Here is a 25,522-nt window from a genome sequence, read left to right on the forward strand (position 1 = left end):
GTGGGAGGCTGGGTCGTCGGAAAGTATTTTACCCTCCCCATGTCGCGTGGACCAGCAAAGGAAGGACACTTTAGGGAGGGCTTTTATTAAAATTTTCAGTAAAATGTTGGCTGCGCATCACTGGATTCCCTAATCAAATGGGCAGCCTGAGTTTCCCTTAAACTAGGGGCACTTGACCTTTGTGATACTAAGGGTCAGGTTACCGGTTTGTTAGGAGCCGGGGGGGAGTGTCTAACCAGCATATAAAATCATATGGACCTCTTGTGACAAAATAAATGACCCAATTATTTCTATATGGACTCAACCCAGCCTGCTGCATCGAAGCAGCTCAAATTTTGATTCCAGTCTGATTGTTTGGGCTTATGCTCATCTCTTTTGGTATCTGTATCTCCTTGCCAAGGACCAGTCTGTGACATTTAGCCCTGAGTAGAAGGATGGTGGGGAATTATGCTGACCAAGGCAGAAGTCTGATAGAAATACAGCCCTCCATCCTGATCCATGCCATGCAGAGCAGTGGACAAGCATTGCTATCTTTTGGGATGGTGCAGCCTGCTCCCACTGTAGCACACTGATCCCAGCTCCTCTCTGCCCCTTCCAACATCTTTGGGACATTTCGCACTCCTTTTTGGAAAGCTGTGCTAGGGAGCAGGAACAATCCAGCCTTAAGGATCTGATCCAAGGTTCACTGAAGTCAGTGGGAGTCTTTTCATTGTCATCAATGGGTTTTGGATCAGCTCGTCTGACTTTCCCAGCAATGAAAATTGATAGGAGGTCAGCAATGATCAGTCACAAGGAGAAGGTAATGGTGGGTTACATTTAGGGCTCTGGGGGCTGCTCATTGTGCATCCCCTGCCTAAGAGGTAAGGTCTCTTGTAGGACACATTACTTACTAAGTAAGGCAAAAAAGTAATGAGGCAGCTTTCAGAGTTCACCGCAGAGTTCTGCGGAAAAGGACCTAGGGGTGACAGTGGACGAGAAGCTGGATATGAGTCAGCAGTGTGCCCTTGTTGCCAAGAAGGCCAATGGCATTTTGGGATGTATAAGTAGGGGCATTGCCAGCAGATCGAGGGACGTGATCGTTCCCCTCTATTCGACATTGGTGAGGCCTCATCTGGAGTACTGTGTCCAGTTTTGGGCCCCACACTACAAGAAGGATGTGGATAAATTGGAGAGAGTCCAGCGAAGGGCAACAAAAATGATTAGGGGTCTGGAACACATGACTTATGAGGAGAGGCTGAGGGAACTGGGATTGTTTAGTCTGCAGAAGAGAAGAATGAGGGGGGATTTGATAGCTGCTTTCAACTACCTGAAAGGTGGTTCCAGAGACGATGGTTCTAGACTATTCTCAGTGGTAGAAGAGGACAGGACAAGGAGTAATGGTCTCAAGTTGCAGTGGGGGAGGTTTAGGTTGGATATTAGGAAAAAGTTTTTCACTAGGAGGGTAGTGAAACACTGGAATGCGTTACCTAGGGAGGTGGTGGAATCTCCTTCCTTAGATATTTTTAAGGTCAGGCTTGACAAAGCCCTGGCTGGGATGATTTAATTGGGGATTGGGCCTGCTTTGAGCAGGGGGTTGGACTAGATGACCTCCTGAGGTCCCTTCCAACCCTGATATTCTATGATTCTATGACTTCCATATTATGAATGCATTAGTTAAAATACTGTATAGATCGGCATTTGCAATGAGAATAGCCAACTTGGCTTTTATTTATTTATTTTTAAAATGTGTTTTATTACCTATTTCAAAGCCATGAGGCCCAGTTTTTCTCTTACACAGATGTAAATTAGGAGCGACTCAACCAAAATCAAAGGAGTTGCAATGCTGCAAAACCACTGTGAGGTCAGAATCAGGCCTAAAGTGTTACCCTTATATCACATTTTGAAACATTTCTTTTGGCTTGTATTTAGAGTTGGCCCTTAAGGAGACTGTCATAAGAGATATATGGTCTGGGCAAGAGGCCAGTTTACTGTCTGGAAGGAAAGCGAGGACTCCTATCAAAGTAGAACAGGATTGAATGAGGGTTTTTTTCCAGGATATTTTGTAATTTTGTAAAGTTTTGTAATTTTGAGTTATTTTGTAACATTCCAGAAATACAATAATATTGCAGGGAAGTCTGCTGCCTGTCCTAGCAGAGAATAGAATGGAAGAAGCTGATGGCAATAACCTTTCCTGGAACAGCTGTGATCACAACTGGCTATATATCAGGAAAAATAATCTTGAAAGTTTCTTGGAAATTATAATTGGTTTGTTAGCAGAGAGAGAAGTCTACTATACAGCAGAAGTTCCTAAACTATTGGGGCAACTCTATCCATTCAACATACTAAGGGTCTGAACCCATTGATGTTGATGGCAAGACTCCCATTGATTTCAGTGAGCTTTGGGTCAGATCTTAAAAGACCTCATTTGTAGCACCCAGTAAACCCACTGTCTCTAGTTCAGGTCAGCTCTCATCTGCCTGGGAATCTGTGCTTCTCCAGACTCTGCTCTTACGGTTACTAGACTGGAGTTTGGAGCAGACCAAGCACCAAGAGTTAGTGCTCACGTGGCTAGGTAGATTCACAGATTCCAAATCCAGAAGGAAGCACTGTGATCATTTAGTCTGCCCTCCTGTGTAACACAGGCCATAGAACTTCCCAAAAAATAATTCCTAGAGCAGATCTTTTAGAAAAACATCCAGCTTGATTTAAAAATGGTTAGTGATGGAGAATCCACCACAATCTTTGGTAAAATGTCCCAATGGTTAATTACCTTCACAGTTAAAAATTTACAACTTAAGTTATTTTCAGTCTGAATTTGTTTAGCTTCAACTTCCAGCTATTGGATTGTGTTATACCTTTCTCTGCTAGACTGAAGAGCCCCTTATTAAATATTTGTTCTCCATGTAGGTTCTTATAAACTGTAATCAAGTCACTCCTTACCTTTCTTTTTGTTCAGCTAAATAGATAGACTCAAGGAGCTCAGTATCTATAAGGCATGGTTTCTATCATTCTAGTGGCTCTTCTCTGAATCCTCTCCAATTTATCAAAACCCTTCTTGAATTGTGGGCACCATAACTTGACACAGTATTAAAGCTGTGGTCATACCAATGCCAAATACAGAGGTAAAATACCTCTCTACCCTTACTTGAGACTCCCCTGTTTATGCACCCCAGAATTGCATTAGTTCTTTTAGCCAGTGTCGCACTGGCAGCTCATATGCAGCTGATTATCCACCACAGACCCCTGCTTCCCAGGATAGAGTTCCCCATCATGTAAGTATGACCTACATTCTTTGTTCCTAGATACATACATTTGCAGTTAGCCATATTAAAACACATGTTGTTTGCTTGTGCCCAGTTTACCAATTGATCCAGATTGCTCTGAACCAGTGACCTGTCCTCTTCATTATTTACCACTCCCCCAGTTTTTGTGTCATCTGCAAACTTTATCAGTGATGATGTTATGTTTTCTTTCACGTCATTGATAAAAGTGTTAACTCGTGTAGGGCCAGAAACAGATGCCTCCAGGCAGGGCCGGCTCCAGCGTTTTTGCCCCCCAAGTGGCAAAAAAACCTCAAACTTGCCGCCAAATGGGGAGGCGGAATCCTGCCCGCCAAACATGGAGGTGGTGTGATGGTGCAGCTGCCGAATTGCCCCCAGCGACCAAAGAAGAAGTCGCGTCCCCGCCGCCGAATTGCCGCCGAGTGCGAAAAGCACTGTGACGGAGTGGCCACCGAATTCCTGCCGCCGCCGAGGGCGGATTGCCGCCCCAGAGCCCGACATCCTGCCGCCCCTTTACATTTGCAGCCCCAGGCACCAGGTTGGTTCGCTGGTGCCTGGAGCCGGCCCTGCCTGCAGGACTCCACTGGAAACAACCTGCTTGATGATGATGCCCGATTTATGGTTCCTTTGGAGACCTATCAGCTAGTTTTAAATCCCTTTAGTGTGTGCCATGTGTAGCAGTGGAGTGCTGGAGTTTAGCAGATAACTTAAATCATTAAAATAGGGAGAAGGAACCTAGAATACCAGTGATAAAAACTACCACTAGTTGGGAACTACTTCTTTAGAGCTCATCAAAAAAAGTAAAGGGCCTTTGTGAATACTGACAGGAAATCCTAGTCTTTGAAATTGTCTCCAACAGGGCTTTACCCTGCTAGACTGCGCATAGAATTTGCAAAACTATTCTACTCAAGCAAGGCTCGAGAGGAAGCTGGGGCATGCCTACCTGCAAAGAACCTGGACAGAGTAACTGTACAGAAGCCTAAGAATTATCGTACTTGACCAGATCTGTGGTCCACCTAGTCCAGTGTCCTGTCTCTCACCAGATGCTTCAGAGGTAAGTACAGGAAACCCTGTCCCAGGCAAATATGGGATAATCTGCCCAGCAGAGGGAGCATCTCCTCCTAACCCCTCTAAGCGCTTGCTTTCATGACCGGGGTAAGTCGACCTAAGTTACGCTACTCCAGCTACATGAATAATGTAACTGGAGTCGACGTAGCTTAGGTTGACTTATCCTGGTGTCTTCACAGAGCTGCGTCGACAGGAGATGCTTTCTGATCGACTTACCTTAATCTTCTCAGGGAGCTGGAGAGCGCTCTGCCATTGATTTAGCGGGTCTTCACTAGACCCACTAAATCAACCCCTGCTGCATTGATTGCAGCAGTGTCGATCTCCCGGTAGTGAAGACAAGCCCTAATAGTTAGAGACTGGTTTACGCCCCAAAACATGAGGTTTTATATCCTTTCTAGTACTTTTTTTGGTATCTCATAAAATTACTATAGATATTCCTGTTATCCATATATATATATCTCCCTCTTTGAATCTTGCTAAGTTCTTGACCTCAACAACATCCTGTGGCAATGACTTCCACAATCTGATTATGCATTGTCTAAAAAGTATTCCCTTTTATCATTTTTAATTTGCTGACTTTCATTGAATGTCTCCTTATTTTTGTGTTATGGGAGAGGGAGATCAGAAGTTCCTGATCTACATTCCCTATGCCATTGCATAGTAATGTGAACCTTTGCTCCACATATTAGTTGAGGTGAGTCCACACTCTTGACCTACAAATATTTTCAGATCCCATTGGGGCTTGAAGGAAGACCAGTTTCTGTTAGAGGTTTGATGTGGTTGGAGGCCCAACAGAGATTGTTACTATTTCTTTCCTTAGTTTTTAGTGAATTTAATGCTGGTAAAAGGATCTGAATTGATGGTGCAAGAAATTAAGGAACTGGCATTTATAAAGCAGATACAGAGCTGGGTTTTCCTTATTGCTCAAGCAATATGCCTCTTCTCTTATCTATAAGAACCATCTCTAAGGCCTCGTCCATGAGAAGTTTCATCAGTTTCACCAATGCAAATTCCTAATGCACTTGAACCAATTTAGTTCTTGCTAACATACTAAATTAAGCAAAACCAATTTAAGCAAGGTTTAAGCCAATTTTAGCAAGATAGAAACTGGTTTAAGTACATCTACATTAGGGGTTTGAACTAGCGTGACTAGAGTGATTTTAAATCAATGTAATTACGATGGTGTAACTTTTCTAGCCTAGACCAGACCTCACTGCTGAGGGGCTATGTCAGTGGAGACTCCACCTAACACACCTCAGAAGGTAACAATTTTCATTCACTAACATGATGTGGCTGCTGTCAAGAGAGTGAGCTAAGTGTGGAAGGTGTCATATGCCATTACCAGTCTCCTGGGTCCTGGCAGCTCTTCCATGAGAGATTTGCTCGGCTTGTGAAATCTTTTGGGTTGGGGAAGAAGGGAGGTAATATTTAATTGTTAGCAGTTCTGACATGGATTAGGTTTGACAGCTTGAATTAGGAAGCAGAGTGATAGGATGCAGTAGAAAGATGTTTTTAGCTGGTATCTAGACAAGCCTCTCTGCTGGAATGTGCAGAGAGAGAGCTGGATTGCTGAGGGGATTAATCCTCTAGGGAAGTTCATTTGTATTGCTAGACACTTTATTCTTTTGTTTTTAGTTGGGTGAGAGGAGCCTTGAGTACTGACTACTCTAGAGCATTATTGGCTCTGCTTCTTTGATGTAACAAAAGAACCTTTGTTGTCCGTGGTCGTTCCATCTGCTTACACCAGAAGCAATACACTTATATTGGCTCATATAAATAAGGAGGGGGGCAATAATCTCTTCCCCCCTCTCGTGCTCAGAATAAAAGTGAATAACACCAACAAAAAGTAGCAGTTTGTCCAACATTATTCACATATTGTACAGAGTACAGCTAAGGAGGTAAAATGCTATTTTTCTGAGTCTACCTCAGTGCTGCTCCAAATGAAGCTTACGATTGGGGCTGGAAGCCTGTCCTGCGTGTTAGAAGGAAGCAAGTTCACGCAGGCAAGATCATGCTTTCACACAAGTCAGAAGAAAATGCACTACCAGAGGCCTCTCCACCCATACAATCCTGTTGTGTCTGGGGGGGAGGAGGAGCCCAGCCAATTATAGTGTCCTCCTAGATCCTGCTCTCTCTGGTTAAGAGCAGGGGAGTGAGCCAGTCACAGGCCCTTGAGAGAAATTTGGGGCCTACCCCATCCCATTCCATTTAACCTCCATTCCACCCCAGTTACAGATGTTCGGGGGGGACGGGACCCTGAGCTTGGGGCCCTGGTACAATTGTCCCCTCCAGAAAAAACATTAAGAAACCCATGTCTAAAGGCTGTAGGCATATCTGATCTGCATTAAAAACTCTTACCAGCTTGGCCCCTGAACCTACAGTGAGTTCTTTGCTTGAAGATCCCTGCTGACTTCAATAGGGCTCTGAGCAAGAGGGAGGGAATCTGCCTACATAGAGCTCACTGCAGGATCAGGGCCTTAAATAGCAAAACCAAACAGATATTTTTCCTGCTCCTCCCTTGCAGTGTGGTATACAAACAAAATACAATAAAATATAATAAATCCTAAAAAACAAACAGATAAAAGCAATAGAAAAAGATGAAAGCGGCTGGGGGAAGGTAATAAAAATAGGGCAAAAAAGCTTGGACAATTTTGAACATTTTATCCATCACAACTAATAATGATCACAGGGGAAAACCACCTTTGAAACAGAGCCTTGAAATGTCTCTTCAAAATAGGAAGTGGCAGAACAATTTCTACACCCAAGGGCTCACCAAAAGCCAAAACATGGCCACCTGAGATATAACAGAGGGATCCCCTATGGCCCAGTCTAAGCAGGAGATTTATACTTGTGCAATGAAAATGTGTGTCTATGCCTGGCACCTGAATTTATCCTTGCATCCACACTGCAGCAGTATAGTATAGCAGTGCTTCCCCATAACCTGGGATACCTTCTGCAACTATACCTAGCCCAAAAGATTCTCAGGCTTAAATTTTCAAACGTAACTAGTGATTTGGGGTGTCTCGAATTTTGGATGCTCAAATTGAGACATGTTAAAGAGGCCTGATTTTTCAGAGGACAAGTGATCAGCCCTCAAGTTGGGCATCCAGAATCACTGGTCATTTAAAAAAAATTGGGTCCCAGTTTTGGTCCTGGTGAATGTGTTGAAATGTGTGTCATCAGAAAACGGCCATTAGGCTTGATTCTGCTTTCACATCAGGCTTACATTGTCGTAACTTAACGTTAACTTCAGTGAGTTGCTCCAGATTTACATTACTGTAACTAACTGAGAGCAGAAGAAGCAGAAGTTAACCATATGTTCTTCTTTGTGGGCGTAATGTATTAGATCTGTTTTATGTCAGCCATAATGTGCTGCACTGAATATGATTCGTTCTGAAGTATGTTTAATTTGTGCATTTCTTTACATTGGAATAATTTATATAGATAGCAACCCTTTGGGGCCTGGAACTTATCTTCTGATGTATCTGTAAAATGGCTAGTGTATTTTTGTCACTAAATACAATCACAATAATAAAGTGGGTTGTCCCCGACAGTATTTTGGAGATCTTGCCTAGCACCAGAAGGATGGTTGTGTGGCTTAAAAAGACTGGGAGTCAGGAGAAATGCATTCAGTTCCCACCTCTGCCACAGACTTCTTGAGTGAACTTGGGGCAGTCATTTATCCTCTGCATCTCAGTTTCCCATTTGTTACATAAAAATCTGGATTCTGTTCCTGATTGTACCACTGACCTGCTGTGTGACTTTTTGGATCAAATCACTTCACCTTTCTGTATCTCTGTTTCTCCTTCTCTCCTTTGTATATTTAGGCCATGACTACACTTAAAAGCTTGTACTGACACAGCTGTGCTTCTGTGAGATCGCTTGCATAGCCGTGTTATGCTAATGGGAGAGAGCTCTCCCGTCGACATAATAGAACCAGCTCAATGAGCAGTGGTAGATATGTTGGCAGGACAGTGTCTCCCACCAACTTAAGAATGGCCAAACTGGATCAGACCAAAGTCTCCATGTAGCCCAATATCCTGTCTTCCGACAGTGGCCAATGCCAGGTGCTTCAGAAGGAATGAACAAAACAGGTAATCATCAAGTGATCCATCTGCTTTAACCAGAGGTGCTGACTTTTATTTTTCCTGGTGGATGCTTCACCCCTGCTCCACCCCAAGGCCATGCCCACAATCTGCCCCTTCCCCAGAGACCCCACCCTCACTCTGCCTCTTCCTGCCCCTGCTGTGCTCCCTCCCTCGAGCCCCTCACCCGCCAATCACTGCTCTCTGCCCTCCCTCTAGCACCTTCCACCAGCCGCAAAACGACTGATTGATGGCCCTGCCAAACAACCATGGCTGGTGTGTGCTGAGCACACCCTATGCTTGTCACCCAGTCCCAGCTTCTGGTAAAAACAGGCTAGGGACGCCATCCCATGACATAGCGCTGTGCACACGCGTGCTTATGCCGCAAAATGTAAAACGAAAAGGAGTACTTGTGGCACCTTAGAGACTAACAAATTTATCTGAGCATAAGCTTTCGTGAGCTACAGCTCACGTTATCGGATACATTCATCAAAATGTATGTCACTCGGGGGGGGGGGGCTGTTTTGTCACACCCCTGAGTGACAAAAGTTTTGCCGGCATAAGTGTTAACGTAGACATGGCCTAAGACTGTAGCTCTTTGGTGCTGGGACGGTCTCTTTCTACATATTTATACAGTGCCCAACACAGTGAGCTCTGATCTTAGTTGGGGGCCTATGGGCACGGTAAAAAAAAGAATGCTTCCTTGTGTCACAGGGGTGTTGTGAGGCAACCAGTGCATGGATTCCTAGTATGGAAAGTGCTAGAGAAGTGTTAAAAAAAAAAAAAAGTCTCGTGATGAAGCCAACTTCCTCTAGGACCTAGAGGAAGCCTGAAGGGGGTGGTGTGGTCCCCTGCGCAGCTGATGGACAGACAAGCTGAGCTCTGAACCACCGCGTTAATGAGAACCAGGGCGAAGGCGCTGGAAGGGGCTGAAGAGCGAATGGGCTGGGGATGCCTGTGGGGGCCTCGGCACGAAGTTCAGATGGAGCTCTTCAGCCGGGCGCAGCTGAAGGGGGGCCAGGACCCGGACAAAAGGCATCGTGCTGAACGTGAAACCTCTTGAATCCGACCTCTTCGCCGCGCTGTGCCCTGCACGGCAGCGGCTACCACAGCGCCGGGGGCTCAGCCCGGGCGAAGGACCATCCCCACGAGCATCTTCCCAGCAGGACCCACGCGTGGGAACGTGGAGGGTTTCAGGGACTGCTAGGCGGGGGGCTCCTCCCCCCAGGCTTCCCCCTTGCCCCTCCGCAGGCAGGGACATGGGTCTGTCCGCACGCGAGGCTCGGTGACTTTGGCTGCGTTTCCCTCGGACTTTCCCTGCCCCTCTCCCGTGGGGCGGGGAGAAAGTCCCTTGGTTAAAAGGACAAAACTCGCTGCTGCGGGAACGTGTCTCTGCCCCCCTGCAGACGAGCCCCCCGGGGGCGCTTTATTTTCCGCTCTTCTCCAGCAAGTGGGTGCCTCTGCCCCGCAGGCTCCGGGACGCGGGATCTTCCTCGCCCGCCCTGGCGGGTTATGATGAGGTCAGAAACCCGGATTGGGGGTGAGTGGGGGCGGGGGGGGGTGTCCTGCATGGGGCTGGGGTGGAAGCACAGACAAGGGGAAGGGCTGGGGTGACATGGAGACGGTCCAGCTCTGGGGAGGGGGGAGGGGAGTGTTTCCTTCCCTGGGGAGTGTCAAAGGAAACAACATAGATGGGGGGGTCGTATGTGGGGGAGTCGGGCTGCACTATTTGGGGAGGGGTGGGTGCTTGGGGGCATTAGGAGCAAAATAGCCCTATGGGGGGGCAGCTGCTGGGGGTTGGCCAGTGGGGGGGGCACCTCTGTGAGGGGGCGGCAACGACAAAGGGGGAGTGGAGTGTTAAGGAAGCAGCACAGACGTGGGGGGAGGGGGCCGGGGGAAGCAGCACAGACGTGGGGGAGGGGGACGTTGCTGTCCTGGGGGGGGGTGTCTGGCAGGAGAGAAGCGGCGCTGGCATGCGGGGGGCGGGGGGGGGGGCGCAGAACACACAGCCGGAAGGTATCGCTGCGAGGCAGATAGCACCGGTCCGCCATGGGGGAGGGACCCCTGCTCTCTAGGGGGAACATGGCGGGGGGTCTTCTCTGGGAAAGAAGGAGGCGTGAGGGGAAAAGCAGCACAGGCATGGTGGGGAACAGTTCAGATTGGGGCTCCCCCCTGGGGGTGGGGAAGGGCAGGAGTGGATCAGTACAGCCATGGTGGGGGGTGGCTGGGGGGGCTCCCCCCTGGGGGTGGGGAAGGGTAGGAGGGGATCAGCACAGCCATGGAGGGGTGGCTGGGGGGGGCTGCCCCCTGGGGGTGGGGAAGGGCAGGAGGGGATCAACACAGCCATGGGGAGGTGGCTGGGGAGGCTCCCCCCTGGGGGTGGGGAAGGGCAGGAGTGGATCAGCACAGTCATGGGGGGGGGGCTGGGGGGGCTCCCCCCGGGGGTGGGGAAGGGCAGGAGGGGATCAGCACAGCCATGGGGGCGGTGGCTGGGAGGGGGCTCCTCCCTGGGGGTGGGGAAGGGTAGGAGTGGATCGGCACAGCCATGGGGGGGTGGCTGGGGGGGCTCCTCTCTGGGGGTGGGGAAGGGCAGGAGGGGATCAGCACAGCCATGGGGGGGGTGGCTGGGAGGGGGCTCCTCCCTGGGGGTGGGGAAGGGTAGGAGGGGATCAGCACAGCCATGGGGGGGGCTGAGAGGGGGCTCCGCCTTGTTGGGGGGAAGGGCAGAAGGAGAGCAGCACAGCCATAGGGGTGGGAGGGGATGAGCACAGAGATGGGGGTGGGGATTTTCTCTCTCCTGGGGGCAGGAGGCGGGGGAGGGGTGGGGGCTGAGCACAGTGATGGGCATGGAGAGGGGTCTGCTCTCTAATGGCAGGAACCATTCAGGGTTTATCATCCTGTTTGATTTTACACAGAGGTTGAGGTTTTTTTGGGGGTTGGGGAAGGTGAGGATATAAGCCAGGGAAAGAGGGGAGAGCCCTTGACTGGTTTTCCTCTCCCCTCGGTGGGAGGTGCAGGCAGAAACCTGTGGGCCTGTACCGCAGAGGAGGGGCACTGAATAGCAATACTAGGAACTGTACCACAGGGAACAAACCTGCCCTGGCCTCTGCTCCTGGGACGCGAGAGGAGGTGGTGTGGGCATTCTCACTGCTCTCTTTGGCATATAACCTCTTTTCTAATGTGTCTGCTCAGGACTTGGCACGAAGGTGGTGAATAAGGGCTAAAAGCAGAGTTAGTTCCCAAGGGGGGTGCGAGAGAGCTGTGCTTAGAAAGGGCAGGTTTTGTGGGGCCAGGGTAAGGGTCCCTGGGCTGACATCATGTCCAGTCAGGTCAGTTTGATAATACTGCATTGGCATGACAAGCTACACATGTTTTGCAAACTGTAGAAGAGACAGATCTCTGTCTGGGGGGTGGGGGGTATTTTCTGTTCAGGGCCGGGTTTTGTGCTGCTTTAAGGTGTTAATCCCCTGTGTCTAGTCAGACCTGGCTTTAAACCTTTCAAGGGTACATTAGAATCCTCTGGGGTGGTCAGGACACCAGATTATGGGCACTACAGCCAGCCAGAGGGAGAAGTGGGAGCTACCAGTGTTCTTCACTGCAGAAAATCAAGCCCTTTCTTATAACCAGAATAAAGTGTGTGGGGCAGGGTGGCAACATAGATTCAGCCCCATGCCTATAGCAGTGAGAATTGCTGCATTTCCCATGTTTACTCATGAAGGGTCAAGGATCCGTTAGTTTAATATGTCCTGACCAGGGGAGGGGAAAAGGGTAACTATCCATGCTAAGGATCAGTTAGTACTGTGTGTCCTGTTCTGTGACCTTGTGCATTTTTGCAGGGGACTAGGCTAGCCTGCTGGTTTCTCAGGGCCATAGTAATGGCTGAAGTTGGTCTCTGGGAGCCCGCTGCAGGCTCATACTACCTTCCTAGAGTGGTGTGGAGTCAGTGAGTCAACCCCTGTCTGGGTCCTCTGCCTTTGCTGGGGCCTGTGCTGAGGCCAGCAGGATGGGGAGCAGTGGCTCGGCACTGAAGGTCTGTTCTGATCACCGAGGAGGCATCAACTGGCTCAGTCTGAGCCCAGACGGGCAGCACCTGCTGACGGGCAGTGAAGATGGCACTGCACGTCTCTGGAGCACTGCAGATAGCCAGTGCCATGGCCACTTCCAAGGTACAGTATGTGTCCCTTTTATCCAGGCTCTGAGTCCAAGTACAGTTTATTCTAAGGTATGGGACAAACCTGACATAGCATGTTCCATCTTCTCCAGTCTCTGGAGCAGGTTGAGTGGCCAAATATCGTGCTTAAGAATCAGTAAGAGTAATATTAACTAGAAGCTCTTTCATCCCAAAGCAAGTTACAAATGTTACCGCACAGAGGAATCACTTGGCCTCTGGAGTAGAACACAGCAATTTAATTTCTGCTTCCTCACTGCAGTCCTCAGCTGCTCACCCAAGTGTAACTGTTTTTTTCTTTTAAAATCTTCACTTTTTCCAGGAGACTTTTTTTTTTTATTCAGAACTTCTTGACCTTACAGTTGAGAAACAGGCCTCAGTGAACAATGGGATTTTCTTCAGTAGAACAAAACATTTCCATGTGTCTAATGCAAACTGCTAGGCTTTTTCTTCTGAAATTGTTTTTGCCTGTTTAATGAGATTTACATCTTCGTACACAATCCCTAGACTAACCTCAAAACGATTAAAGAATGCAGAAACCCTGCAGGAGTGGATTGTGAATTGAAATCTTGAATTTCCAGTGTAAAAGCTGCCCTTTAGATAACTTCCTGCATACCCCTTTAGGATTTTAATTCTTTTTCAATCCACTCAATAAGGGTTGGGTATATTCACAACCAGGCCTACTTACTGCTAGGGTTTGGGGCTCTACCCATGCATAATCTCCCTTACGGATGTTGGCTAGTTTCAATTCTACATGAAACAGTTTATCATATTTAATGAAAAAAATCATATAAATTTGGTGTTGTGAAAGTCACCACATTGACAGCCCTCTGCCAACAGAACAAACACCACTGCAAGCTTCCCCCACAACATAACCAAGGTGCCCGCAACCGTAACCCATCAGTGAAGCCTCATCTACAATGAGGTTTTTGTGAATTATTCACTGTTACTCTAGTACATGATGGTCAGAGCACTGTTTACTCCTGGGGGAATTCTGCACCCAAACATTAAAAATTCTGCGCAAAATATTTCAAAATTCAGCATATCTTATTAGTCAGAATAACACAATATAATCACTCCAGTTTCAATTATTTAGTTAATTTATTTTAAAATACCTGTCAATAAGTATATCTGTAACAATATAGGTTTCAGAGTAGCAGCCATGTTAGTCTGTATTCGCAAAAAGAAAAGGAGTACTTGTGGCACCTTAGAGACTAACAAATTTATTTCAGCATAAGCTTTCGTGAGCTACAGCTCACTTCATCGGATGCATTCAATGGAAAATACAGTGGGGAGATATATATACACAGAGAACATGAAACAATGGGTGTTACCATACACACTGTAACAAGAGTGATCACTTAAGGTGAGCTATTACCAGCAGGAGAGCGGGGTGGGCGGGGGAACCTTTTGTAGTGATAATCAAAGTGGGCCATTTCCAGCAGTTGACAAGAACGTCTGAGGAACGGTGGGGTGGGGTGGGGGATAAACATGGGGAAATAGTTTTACTTTGTGTAATGACCCATCCACTCCCAGTCTCTATTCAAGCCTAAGTTAATTGTATCCAGTTTGCAAATTAATTCCAATTCAGCAGTCTCTCGTGGAGTCTGTTTTTGAAGTTTTTTTGTTGAAGTATTGCCACTTTTAGGTCTGTAATCGAGTGACCAGAGAGATTGAAGTGTTCTCCAACTGGTTTTTGAATGTTATAATTCTTGACTACTGATTTGTGTCCATTTATTCTTTTATGTAGAGACTGTCCAGTTTGACCAATGTACACCCATTGTTTCATGTTCTCTATGTATATAAATCTCCCCACTGTATTTTCCACTGAATGCATCCGATGAAGTGAGCTGTAGCTCACGAAAGCTTATGCTCAAATAAATTTGTTAGTCTCTAAGGTGCCACAAGTACTCCTTTTCTTTTTGCGAATACAGACTAACACGGCTGCTATTCTGAAACCTGTCATTATGCAAGGCACTGAATTTAGCCGTATGGAGTGGAAATCTATCAACTTCATGAAAAAACTCATACAGATACAGACAGACATCATCTTCCTTTCCAAATGCAAACAGATGGACATCATACCAAAAGGACTGAAGGTAAAAAATCCATTACAATCTACATACCACAGACTATGCTGACAGCTTGTGCCACACGCTCTCAAAGAAACTGCGGAACCACCTGATCAACATCCTCTACAGCAAACAGGGAAAGATTAAGAATGAGCTCTCAAAACTGGATACTCTTATAAAAAACCAACCTTCCACACAAACTTCCTCGTGGCTGGACTTTACGAAAACTAGACAAGCCATTTACAACACACACTTTGCTTCTCTACAAAAGAAAAAGGACACTAAACTATCTAAACTACTACATGCCACAAGGGGCCACAACAGTGGTTCCCTTAACCCACCCAGCAATATTGTTAATCTATCCAACTATACTCTTAGCCCAGCAGAAGAATCTGTCCTATCTCGGGGCCTCTCCTTCTGTCCTTCCACCCCCACGAACATGATACAGTTCTGTGGTGACCTAGAATCCTATTTTCGACGCCTCTGACTCAAGGAATATTTCCAACACACCTCTGAACAACATACTAACCCACAGAGACCTTCCTACCAAGACTACAAAAAGAAGGATTCTGGGTGGACCCCTCCTGAAGGTCAAAACAAGAGACTGGACTTCTACATAGAGTGCTTCCGCCGACATGTACGGGCTGAAATTGTGGAAAAGCAGCATCACTTGCCCCATAACCTCAGCCATGCAGAACACAATGCCATCCACAGCCTCAGAAACAACTCTGACATCATAATCAAAAAGGGTGACAAAGGAGGTGCTGTCTCCATCATGAATAGGTCGGAATATAAACAAGAGGCTGCTAGGCAGCTCTCCAACACCACTTTCTACAAGCCATTGCCCTCTGATCCCACTGAGGGTTACCAAAAGAAACTACAGTATTTGCTCAAGAAACTCCCTGAAAAAGCACAAGAACAAATCCGCACAGACACATCCCTGGAATCCCGACCTGGGGTATTCTATCTGCTACCCAAGATCCATAAACCTGGAAATCCTGAACGCCCCATCATCTCAGGCATTGGCACCCTGACAGCAGGATTGTCTGGCTATGTAGACTCCCTCCTCAGGCCCTATACTACCAGCACTCCCAGCTATCTTCGAGACACCACTGACTTCCTGAGGAAACTACAAGCCATTGGTGATCTTCCTGAAAACGCCATCCTGGCCACTATGGATGTAGAAGCCCTCGACACCAACATTCCACACAAAGATGGACTACAAGCCGTCAGGAACAGTATCCCTGATAATGTCACGGCAAACCTGGTGGCTGAACTTTGTGACTTTGTCCTCACCCATAACTATTTCACATTTGGGGACAACGTATACCTTCAAATCAGTGGCACTGTTATGGGTACCCGCATGGCCCCACAGTATGCCAACATTTTTATGGCTGACTTAGAACAACGCTTCCTCAGCTCTCGTCCCCAAATGCCCCTACTCTACTTGCGCTACATTGATGACATCTTCATCATCTGGACCCATGGAAAAGAAGCCCTTGAGGAATTCCACCACAATTTCAACAATTTCCATCCCACCATCAACCTCAGCCTGGACCAGTCCACACAAGAGATCCATTTCCTGGACACTACGGTGCTAATAAGCGATGGTCACATAAACACCACCCTATACCAGAAACCTACTGACCGCTATTCCTACCTACATGCCTCCAGCTTTCATCCAGACCACATCACATGATCCATTGTCTACAGCCAAGCTCTATGATACAACCACATTTGCTCCAACCCCTCAGACAAAGACAAACACCTACAAGCTCTCTATCAAGCATTCTTACAACTACAATACCCACCTGCTGAAGTAAAGAAACAGACTGACAGAGCCAGAAGATTACCCAGAAGTCACCTACTACAGGACAGGCCCAACAAAGAAAATAACAGAACGCCACTAGGCATCACCTTCAGCCCCCAACTAAAACCTCTCCAACGCATCATCAAGGATCTACAACCTATCTTGAAGGACGACCCATCACTCTCACAGATCTTGGGAGACAAGCCAGTCCTTGCTTACAGACAGCCCCCCAACCTGAGGCAAATACTCACCAGCCACCACACAACAGAACCAGTAACCCAGGAACCTATCCTTGCAACAAAGCCTGTTGCCAGCTGTGTCCACATATCTATTCAGGGGACACCATCATAGGGTCTAATCACATCAGCCACACTATCAGAGGCTCGTTCAACTGCACATCTACCAATAAGAAAAGGAGTGAGCTCACGAAAGCTCATGCTCAAATAAATTGGTTAGTCTCTATGGTGCCACAAGTACTCCTTTTCTTTTTGCGAATACAGACTAACACGGCTGTTACTCTGAAACACATCTACTAATGTGATATATGCCAGCATGTGCCAGCAATGCCCCTCTGCCATGTACATTGGTCAAACTTGACAGTCTCTACATAAAAGAATAAATGGACACAAATCAGATGTCAAGAATTATAACATTCAAAAACCAGTCGGAGAACACTTCAATTTCTCTGGTCACTCGATTACAGAACTAAAAGTGGCAATACTTCTACAAAAGAACTTCAAAAACAGACTCCAACGAGAGACTGCTGAATTGGAATTAATTTGCAAACTGGATACAATTAACTTAGGCTTGAATAGAGACTGGGAGTGGATGTGTCATTACACAAAGTAAAACTATTTCCCCATGTTTATCCCACTCCCCCCCACTGTTCCTCAGATGTTCTTGTCAACTGCTGGAAATGGCCCACCTTGATTATCACTACAAAAGGTTCCGCCCAACCCCTCTGCTCTCCTGCTGGTAATAGCTCACCTTAAGTGATCACTCTTGTTACAGTGTGTATGGTAACACCCATTGTTTCATGTTCTCTATGTATATAAATCTTCCCACTGTATTTTCCACTGAATGCATCCGATGAAGTGAGCTGTAGCTCATGAAAGCTTATGCTCAAATAAATTTGTTAGTCTCTAAGGTGCCACAAGTACTCCTTTTCTTTTTGTAACAATATAGAGAACAAAAAAGATTCAGGAAATGTTTTTATCAAATAGATTCCTTAATAGGCATATTAATACAGAACTTTAGTAATAATTCATTTAAACTACAATAAAGAAACATATTTTGAGAGCCCTGCTTGGATCTGCATCTGTGTATCTGCATCTGATCTGTGATCCACAAAAGTTGTCTGTGGATATCCACAGATATCAACGGATTTGCATGGCTCTACTCACTGTGGCCTGGCTGAGGCTCTGAGGCCCCCCACCCTCCTCACCGGAGCCGGGTCATGGAGAGCCACGTGGGCAGCTGCGGGGAGCTGTCATGGACCCTTCACCTGCCCTTGGCTGGGCAGGGAGCCTGGGGGGCAGGGACATGGCTGGGGGCTGCTGTCAGTCCCTCCCCTGCACCACAGGCAGGTGGAGGGTCTGCTGCAGCTCCCCACAGCTCCCCAGCTGGGCTCCAGCTGGCCTGGCTGTGGGGAAGGGTGGGTGGGACCTTGGTGGGAGAAGAAGAAGGGAAGGAGGAGGGGTCCGCCCCTTTGAAGAGTGGATGGGCGAGGCCTCTCCTGGTCCCCTGTTCCAGCGCTACTGGTCACTGCTGCATGGTGACCTGTGGAGCTGCTCGGGCCCCCCACCCAGGGCAGGTGGAGGTCCATGACTCCATGCCAGCTCCCCACAGCTGCCCACTCGGCTCTCCCGACCCGGCTCTGGCCGGGGGGGTAGGGCATTGGAGCCACAGCCTAGCCATGATACAAGCCACCCGGGCATCTGTGAGGAGCCGCGGAGTCATGGGCAATGAGAGGGTCCACTGCGGCTCCCCACAGCTGCCTGTCCCCCACTGGCCGAAGCTGGGTTGGGAAGCTGCAGCTGTGGGGAGCCTGGGTCCCTCCACCTGCCCTGGGCAGGTGATCTGGGGGGTCAGGGAAACGGGCCGGGGGCTGCTCGGGTCCCCCACAGCAGGTGGAGGGTCTGCCTGGGCTTCCCACAGCTGCCAGCATGGCTCTCCCTGACCCAGCTCCGGCCAGTGGGGGGCAGGCCCTTTGAGCCGCAGCCTGGCCATGCTAAGAGCCAGCTGTGGGGAGTCGCAGCAGACCTTCCACCTGCCCTGGGTGGGGCCTGAGCAGCCCCCAGTCTGTGTCCCTGTACCCCAGGCGCCCTGCCCAGGGCAGGTGGAGAGTCCGAGCCATGGTTTCTCACAGTTGCCTGCCTGACTCTTACCGTCAGAGCCCTGCGCGGATACAAAATTTGTATCTGCATCCGAGTGGCTATCTGCAAGAATGGTCCATGGATATAAAACAGATACCCGTTGATTTGCAGGGCTCTGTTTATTTCCTGCACCTCTCAGAAACAGTGTAAAAGCTTGTGGGAGTCAGGGATAAGAGAGGAGCTGAGGGAGAGGGAAGTAATTGCTGGGAAACAGCCTAGGAATGAATGTGGAGGCTTGTTGGGTGTGCGTCGGAGTGGGAGAAGTGTGGAATAGTTGTTTTTGGGAAGAGTTGTTAGGGAGTTGGGGAGCCTCCCCCATGGAGTCCCTGGCTGACCCCGAGCCTCTCCCATTCAGTCAGGCACATCTGCCTCTGTCCCCATGTGTTCCTGCACCTCCACTCAGCCACCAGTCCTCCACTGTCCCCATGTGGCCCTGCACTCCCACTCCCTGGCTCAATGCTATCACCCACTAGCTCCTGTGTTCCTGCCCCAGTCTGTCCCCCCACTAGCTCTTGTGAACCCCAGTCAACGTGACCCCTTAGAAGCCCCATGTGCCCTACTCTGTCCATCCCCCACATAGAATCATAGAATATCAGGGTTGGAAGGGACCTCAGGAGGTCATCTAGTCCAACCCCCTGCTCAAAGCAGGACCGATCCCCAACTAAATCATCCCAGCCAGGGCTTTGTCAAGCCTGACCTTAAAAACTTCTAAGGAAGGAGATTCCACCACCTCCCTAGGTAACGCATTCCAGTGTTTCACTACCCTCCTAGTGAAAAACTTTTTCCTAATATCCAACCTAAACCTCCCCCACTGCAACTTGAGACCATTACTCCTTGTTCTGCCATCTGCTACCACTGAGAACAGTCTAGATCCATCCTCTTTGGAACCCCCTTTCAGGTAGTTGAAAGCAGCTATCAAATCCCCCCTCTTTCTTCTCTTCCGTAGACTAAACATCCCCAGTTCCCTCAGCCTCTCCTCGTAAGTCATGTGTTCCAGTCCCCTAATAATTTTTGTTGCCCTCCGCTGGACTCTTTCCAATTTTTCCACATCCTTCTTGTAGTGTGGGGCCCAAAACTGGACACAGTACTCCAGATGAGGCCTCACCAATGTCGAAGAGAGGGGAATGATCACGTCCCTCAATCTGCTGGCAATGCCCCTACATATACATCCCAAAATGCCATTGGCCTTCTTGGCAACAAGGGTACACTGTTGACTCATATCCAGCTTCTCGTCCACTGTAACCCCTAGGTCCTTCTCTGCAGAACTGCTGCCGAGCCATTCGGTCCCTAGTCTGTAGCGGTGCATGGGATTCTTCCGTCCTAAGTGCAGGACTCTGCACTTGTCCTTGTTGAACCTCATCAGATTTCTTTTGGCCCAATCCTCCAATTTGTCTAAGTCCCTCTGTATCCTATCCCTACCCTCCAGCATATCTACCTCTCCTCCCAGTTTAGTGTCATCTGCAAACTTGCTGAGGGTGCAATCCACACTATCCTCCAGATCATTTATGAAGATATTGAACAAAACCGCCGCAGGACCGACCCTTGGGGCACTCCACTTGATACCGGCTGCCAACTAGACATGGAGCCATTGATCACCACCCGTTGAGCCTGACAATCTAGCCAGCTTTCTACCCACCTCACAGTCCATTCATCCAGCCCATACTTCTTTAACTTGCTGGCAAGAATACTGTGGGAGACCGTATCAAAAGCTTTTGCTAAAGTCAAGGAATAACACGTCCACTGCTTTCCCCTCATCCACAGAGCTAGTTATCTCGTCATAGAAGGCAATTAGATTAGTCAGGCATGACTTGCCCTTGGTGAATCCATGCTGACTGTTCCTGATCACTTTCCTCTCCTCTAAGTGCTTCACATATACTGTGCCTCCTCACCTGTCCCCATAGGCAGGGCGCTGTGAGGAAAGCAGCCTCTCCTGCCCATGAGCCAACTGCCCTCTTCTGGCACAACAGTAGCCCCTGGTGGGTGAAAGGTGTAATTGCAGCACTTCCCCGGCAGAATCTATTTTCTGCAGGGGGGAAAAAATCTGCCAGGGACTTGAACTTTGCATGTGTGCATAATTCCTCCAAGAATAACTATTGTAGATAGTGGTGAAGTGATTCAGCCACCAGGTTGTCTAGATCAGTGGTTTTCAAACTTTTTTTCTGGTGACCCAGTTGAAGAAAATTGTTGATGCCCATGACCCAACGGGGCTGGGGATGAGGACTTTGGGGTGTGGGACGGGGCTCAGGGCTGGGGCAGAGGGTTGGGGTGAGGGCTCTGGCATAGGTCCAGGAATGAGGGGTTCAGGGTGTGGGAGGGGGCTCTGGGCTGGGGCAGGGGGTTGGGGTGAGGGAGGGGGGTCAGGGCTCTGGGCTGGGGGTTCAGGCTTTGGGGTGGGGCCTTGGATGAGGCATTTGGAGTGCAGGAGGGGGCTTTGGGTTTAGGGGGGCTCTGAGCTGGGTCAGGGGATTGGGGTGCAGGGTTGGGGCACAGGCTTACCTCCGGTGGCTCCCAGTCAGCAGCACAGCCAGGGTGCAGAGGCAGGCACCACAGAAGCAGCCAGCAGCAGGTCTGCCTCCTAAGCGGAGGCACGCAAGCCGCTCTCACCTACAGGCACCTCCCCCTGCCTGCCCCAGCTCCCATTGCCAGGAACCACTAGTTTTTACTGGCCAGGCGCCATGGTACCTGGGTGCTGAGGAAGGTGACCCAGTGCCTTGCATTCCATGACCCAGTACTGGGTCGTGACCCGAAGTTTTAAAACCACTGGTCTAAAGCGGCTCAGAGCAGAATTATGTAGCATGGTGCTCAAGATGCTGGTGAATGTCTACACTCACACTCCCAAATTTGCTAGCACTGGTGGAAGGTTTTCACAAAACCTCAGCATAGGTACAAGGGTTCATAGTATAGATCAGATGGCCTGATTCTTGACCAGTGTGTTGAGTCTGCTTATAAGGGTGCCAAATTTTGGTGTGTGTGGGGTTTTTTTTCAGTGCACATTACAGTCCTTGGGTAATTGGACTGAGGCCATCAAGCTCACTTTTCATTGGCTGTTGATGGTAACAACTTTTGGTCACGTGACCTAGGTTGGAATTGAGCCAGCAGCTAGAAGAGTGCTATATCACATTACTAATCCCCAGAGCCATCTTTTATTTACTTAAAATGCATTTCAGTTTACCTTTACTTGTGATACCATCTGGAAAGACTCTGACTTTCTGGAAGTCAGCCACATATTCGTCTCATTGCAAAAATTTATGCTCTAGTTGACAAGATGTGCAATATGCTGTCAGATTAACAATAAACAAATTCCTGTGCACAGCATGGTCTACAGTTAGTCTGACAGTATATTGCGTGTGTCCCTCTTCTAGATAAGTATTTGACTAGGAGCTTATATAGCTACTTTTAAATCTGTTACTTTTAAATCTGTTAAAAGTAGCTAACAGATTTAAAAGTAGCTATACTTGAACAAAAAAAACTTCAGAAACAGACTACAAAGAGAAACAGCAGAACTAAAATTCATTTGCAAATTTAACACCATTAATTTGGGTTTGAATAGGGACTGGGAGTGGCTGGCTCATTACAAAAGCAGCTTTGCCTCTCCTGGAATTGACACCTCCTCATCTATTATTGGGGGTGGACTACATCCACCCTGATTGAATTGGTCCTGTCAACACTGGTTCTCCACTTGTGAGGTAACTCCCTTCTCTTCATGTGTCAGCATATAATGCCTGCATCTGTAATTTTCACTCCATGCATCTGAAGAAGTGGGTTTTTTACCCATGAAAGTTTATGCCCAAATAAATCTGTTAGTCTTTAAGGTGCCACTGGACTCCTGGTTGTTTTTGGGGATACAGACTCACACAGCTACCCCCTGATATCTAATTGACTATCTTTAGTCACTTGTTTTAAGTCACATATTTTTAATGCTGTCAGTTAACTATGTCTGCTTGCCTCATTTTACCATCTGCTCTCCTCCTGATCCTTACCTCTACCCTTTCCCATTTCCCTCTTCTGCATAACTCTCCCTACTCTACCACTCCTTTCCCTATATCTTTGTTCCTTCCTCTTTCCCTCCAACCTCTTCTGCTTGTCATGTTCTACCTCTTTCCCCCACCCCTCCAAACAAACCCCAAAGCTACTGGAATAATAATCATAGCACCTAGTGGCCCCTGCTGAGACTGGGGTTCCATTGTGCTAGGCACTGTACAGCCGCATAGTAAGAGATGTTACCCCAAGAGTAAGCAATCTAAACAGATAAAATGAAGCGGTGGGTGGGGGGAAGGAGAGAAAGTATTATACCCCTGTTTTACAGATGGGGAACCAAGGCCCAGAGAGATCTTGTGACAAGGCCAAATTGGAAGGCTATGGCAGAGCTGGTGGGAATTGAATCTTGAACTCACAGAGTCCCAGTAAAATACACTTAATGGTACAATCAAATAACAACTCAACCTAAATGTTGTAACCCTACTCCTCCTTGCCTCTATTCCCACACTTTTGCTTGAGTGTAAACTCTTTAGGGCAGGGACCATGTCTGTTTTTAATCTGACTATAAAGCCTACTACGCTCTGATCACTGTATAAATAGTAATGATAATGCCTTTATTCTTTCTCTCTATTATATTTGCTTAAAGAGATACTGTTGCCATTAAAAGCATATTTAATATTTCTACTTGTTATTAGAAATAATGGGGGGGGGAATACAGCTGATTTATTTTTCATCACTCATGTTCTTTTAGTTGCTTGCATTTCACTCACACTGGACCTTATTAAATTAGATTGGGAATGAAACTTTCCAATTAGTCTTTTGTATTTCAGAATTTCCTGCACTAGCCCAGTGCTGCTGTTTGTCTAAAAAACCAGAGGGTAATGTTGAAATACACTTTTTTCACCAAATTAAAAAAGAGAAGAGAAAAGGCTTGTATTTATATAGTGAACCAAATTCATTGCTCATTTGAACTCAATTGATTTCAGTTGAGTTACACCAAGGATGAATTTGGCTCATTGTTTCTGTAATACCCTTTAAAACAACAAGAAGCTCAGTGATGGGCCTTAAATTGGTTGACAGTAATCATTGAAATGGTCCACCATACCTCTGTTCAGTGGTCCTTGAACAATTTTTATAGTGGGGAATGTGGAAACCATGTATTTGTGTTGTTACTACTCCAAGCCCTGGGGTGCGGCAGCACTCCCAGCACCCCTAGTTCCAGCACCTATGCCTCTGTTTAATTTATTCCTTATACCAATGAAGCAGTAAATCAAAGATGGAGTTCATGCTTTTAAAATTAAAAGTGCCATGTTTTCCATGAGCTCCTGCTTGTGATGAACTCAGTTGTGGATTTTTAAACTGCAGCCGCAAAAGTATTAGGGTCTGGGGTTTTGGATCAGGCCAATTTCAAACTTTCAAAGTTTTTTTTTTTTAAATTAAACTAAAGAAAGCATGTCACAGCTTGCCCGACCTGTTCTGTTTGAAACATACTGAATATTTTTTATCTCCCTCATTGTTCCTAGGACATGAAAGCTACATCACCTTTTGTCACTTAGAAAATGAGGTTGCATTCACATGTAGTGCAGATCACACAATTAGAAAGTGGGATGTGATGACAGGCCAGTGTCTGGCCATTTACCGAGGGCACACATCAATTGTCAACAGGTTGGTACTACAGATTTTTCATTTAAGAGGATCATTCCATTGTGCTTCTGTAACTTGACACGAGATAAATTGTATGCAGTGCTGTAGTAGCCCTGTGGGTCACAGGATGTTAGAGAGACAAGGCGGGTGAGGTAATATTTTTTGTGGGACCTGAGGACGAGCTCTGTTTAGCTCAAAACTTGTCTCTCTCTCCAACTGATGTTGGTCCAACAAAAATATTACCTCACCCACCTTGTATCCTGGTAAAAAGACAATTTATCTGGTAATCTCCATTATACAACTAAATGGGTTGTGTAAATCTTTGACTCTCTGCTACTCATGTTCTTTGTGGTAATAATTAGTTATCCTAGCAACAGTGCTGACACAGCTATAGACTGGAGATGGGAGAACAGCAAAAGGCTCACAGTATGGTGAATCTGCCACTGGGAATGGAATTCTAGAAGAAATTGCTCAGTTGAAAGCAGATACCTGTAATAAATAGATTTTAAAAGCAGCATGTCAGCCATTCTTGTTAGCAAAAAGGACATGGTCCTGTTTGAATGATGTATTCCTTATTGTTAAAACTAAGTTTAAAATTACACTCTGACCTCTTACTGAACTTGCATATTCCCTAGCTTGTTATCCTAGGGTTTCTCCTGATTGCTGGAAAATATTTACTTATTTAGGAATAGAGCAATTGAAGCATTTGTTTTGAAAGGAAAAAACAAATACACGCATGTAACAGAATATGTAAACAGTTGGAGGAGAGAGCTCAAATACTGGGTCAGCCAGTTTTCATGACATCTTGAATTAAAGGGACACCAAAACATTGCCCATTTTAGATGGCTGCCTTCGCAGCCTGACAGGTGCCAAAGGGCCATGTCTAACTTACGGAAAAGAAGGTGGTTAGAAGTATCCCTAACCCTAACCCACCCTGACCTGTCTCTAATTTGGACATTTGGCTTCTTGATCTAAGTGGACCACCTTCTTTTCCTCATTAAGGTGAAGGTGCTATGAACTGCAGGGTAGAACTTCATGGGCTGCATGCTGCTCTTTGATCAG

At 47.3% G+C, this 25,522-nt stretch overlaps 1 protein-coding gene across 4 annotated transcripts in view; it reads left to right on the top strand.

The window, feature by feature from the left end:
• Window positions 1-9,266: 9,266 nt before the first annotated feature.
• The window catches only part of WDR86 (WD repeat domain 86), a 49,680-nt gene continuing 33,424 nt past the window's right edge, over window positions 9,267-25,522 (top strand). For 2 of the 4 annotated variants that reach the window (XM_074946325.1, XM_074946328.1), the window contains exons 1-3: window positions 9,267-9,953; window positions 12,250-12,579; window positions 24,340-24,481. In XM_074946325.1, coding sequence (XP_074802426.1) covers window positions 12,417-12,579; window positions 24,340-24,481 — 305 coding nt within the window. In that variant the 5' untranslated portion in view covers window positions 9,267-9,953; window positions 12,250-12,416. The remainder of the gene's footprint in view (window positions 9,954-12,249; window positions 12,580-24,339; window positions 24,482-25,522) is intronic. The other 2 variants (XM_074946326.1, XM_074946327.1) reach the window with 2 other exon arrangements.

The sequence above is a fragment of the Natator depressus genome, chromosome 2 (genome assembly GCF_965152275.1).
Source record: "Natator depressus isolate rNatDep1 chromosome 2, rNatDep2.hap1, whole genome shotgun sequence".
Classification (NCBI taxonomy): domain Eukaryota; kingdom Metazoa; phylum Chordata; order Testudines; family Cheloniidae; genus Natator; species Natator depressus.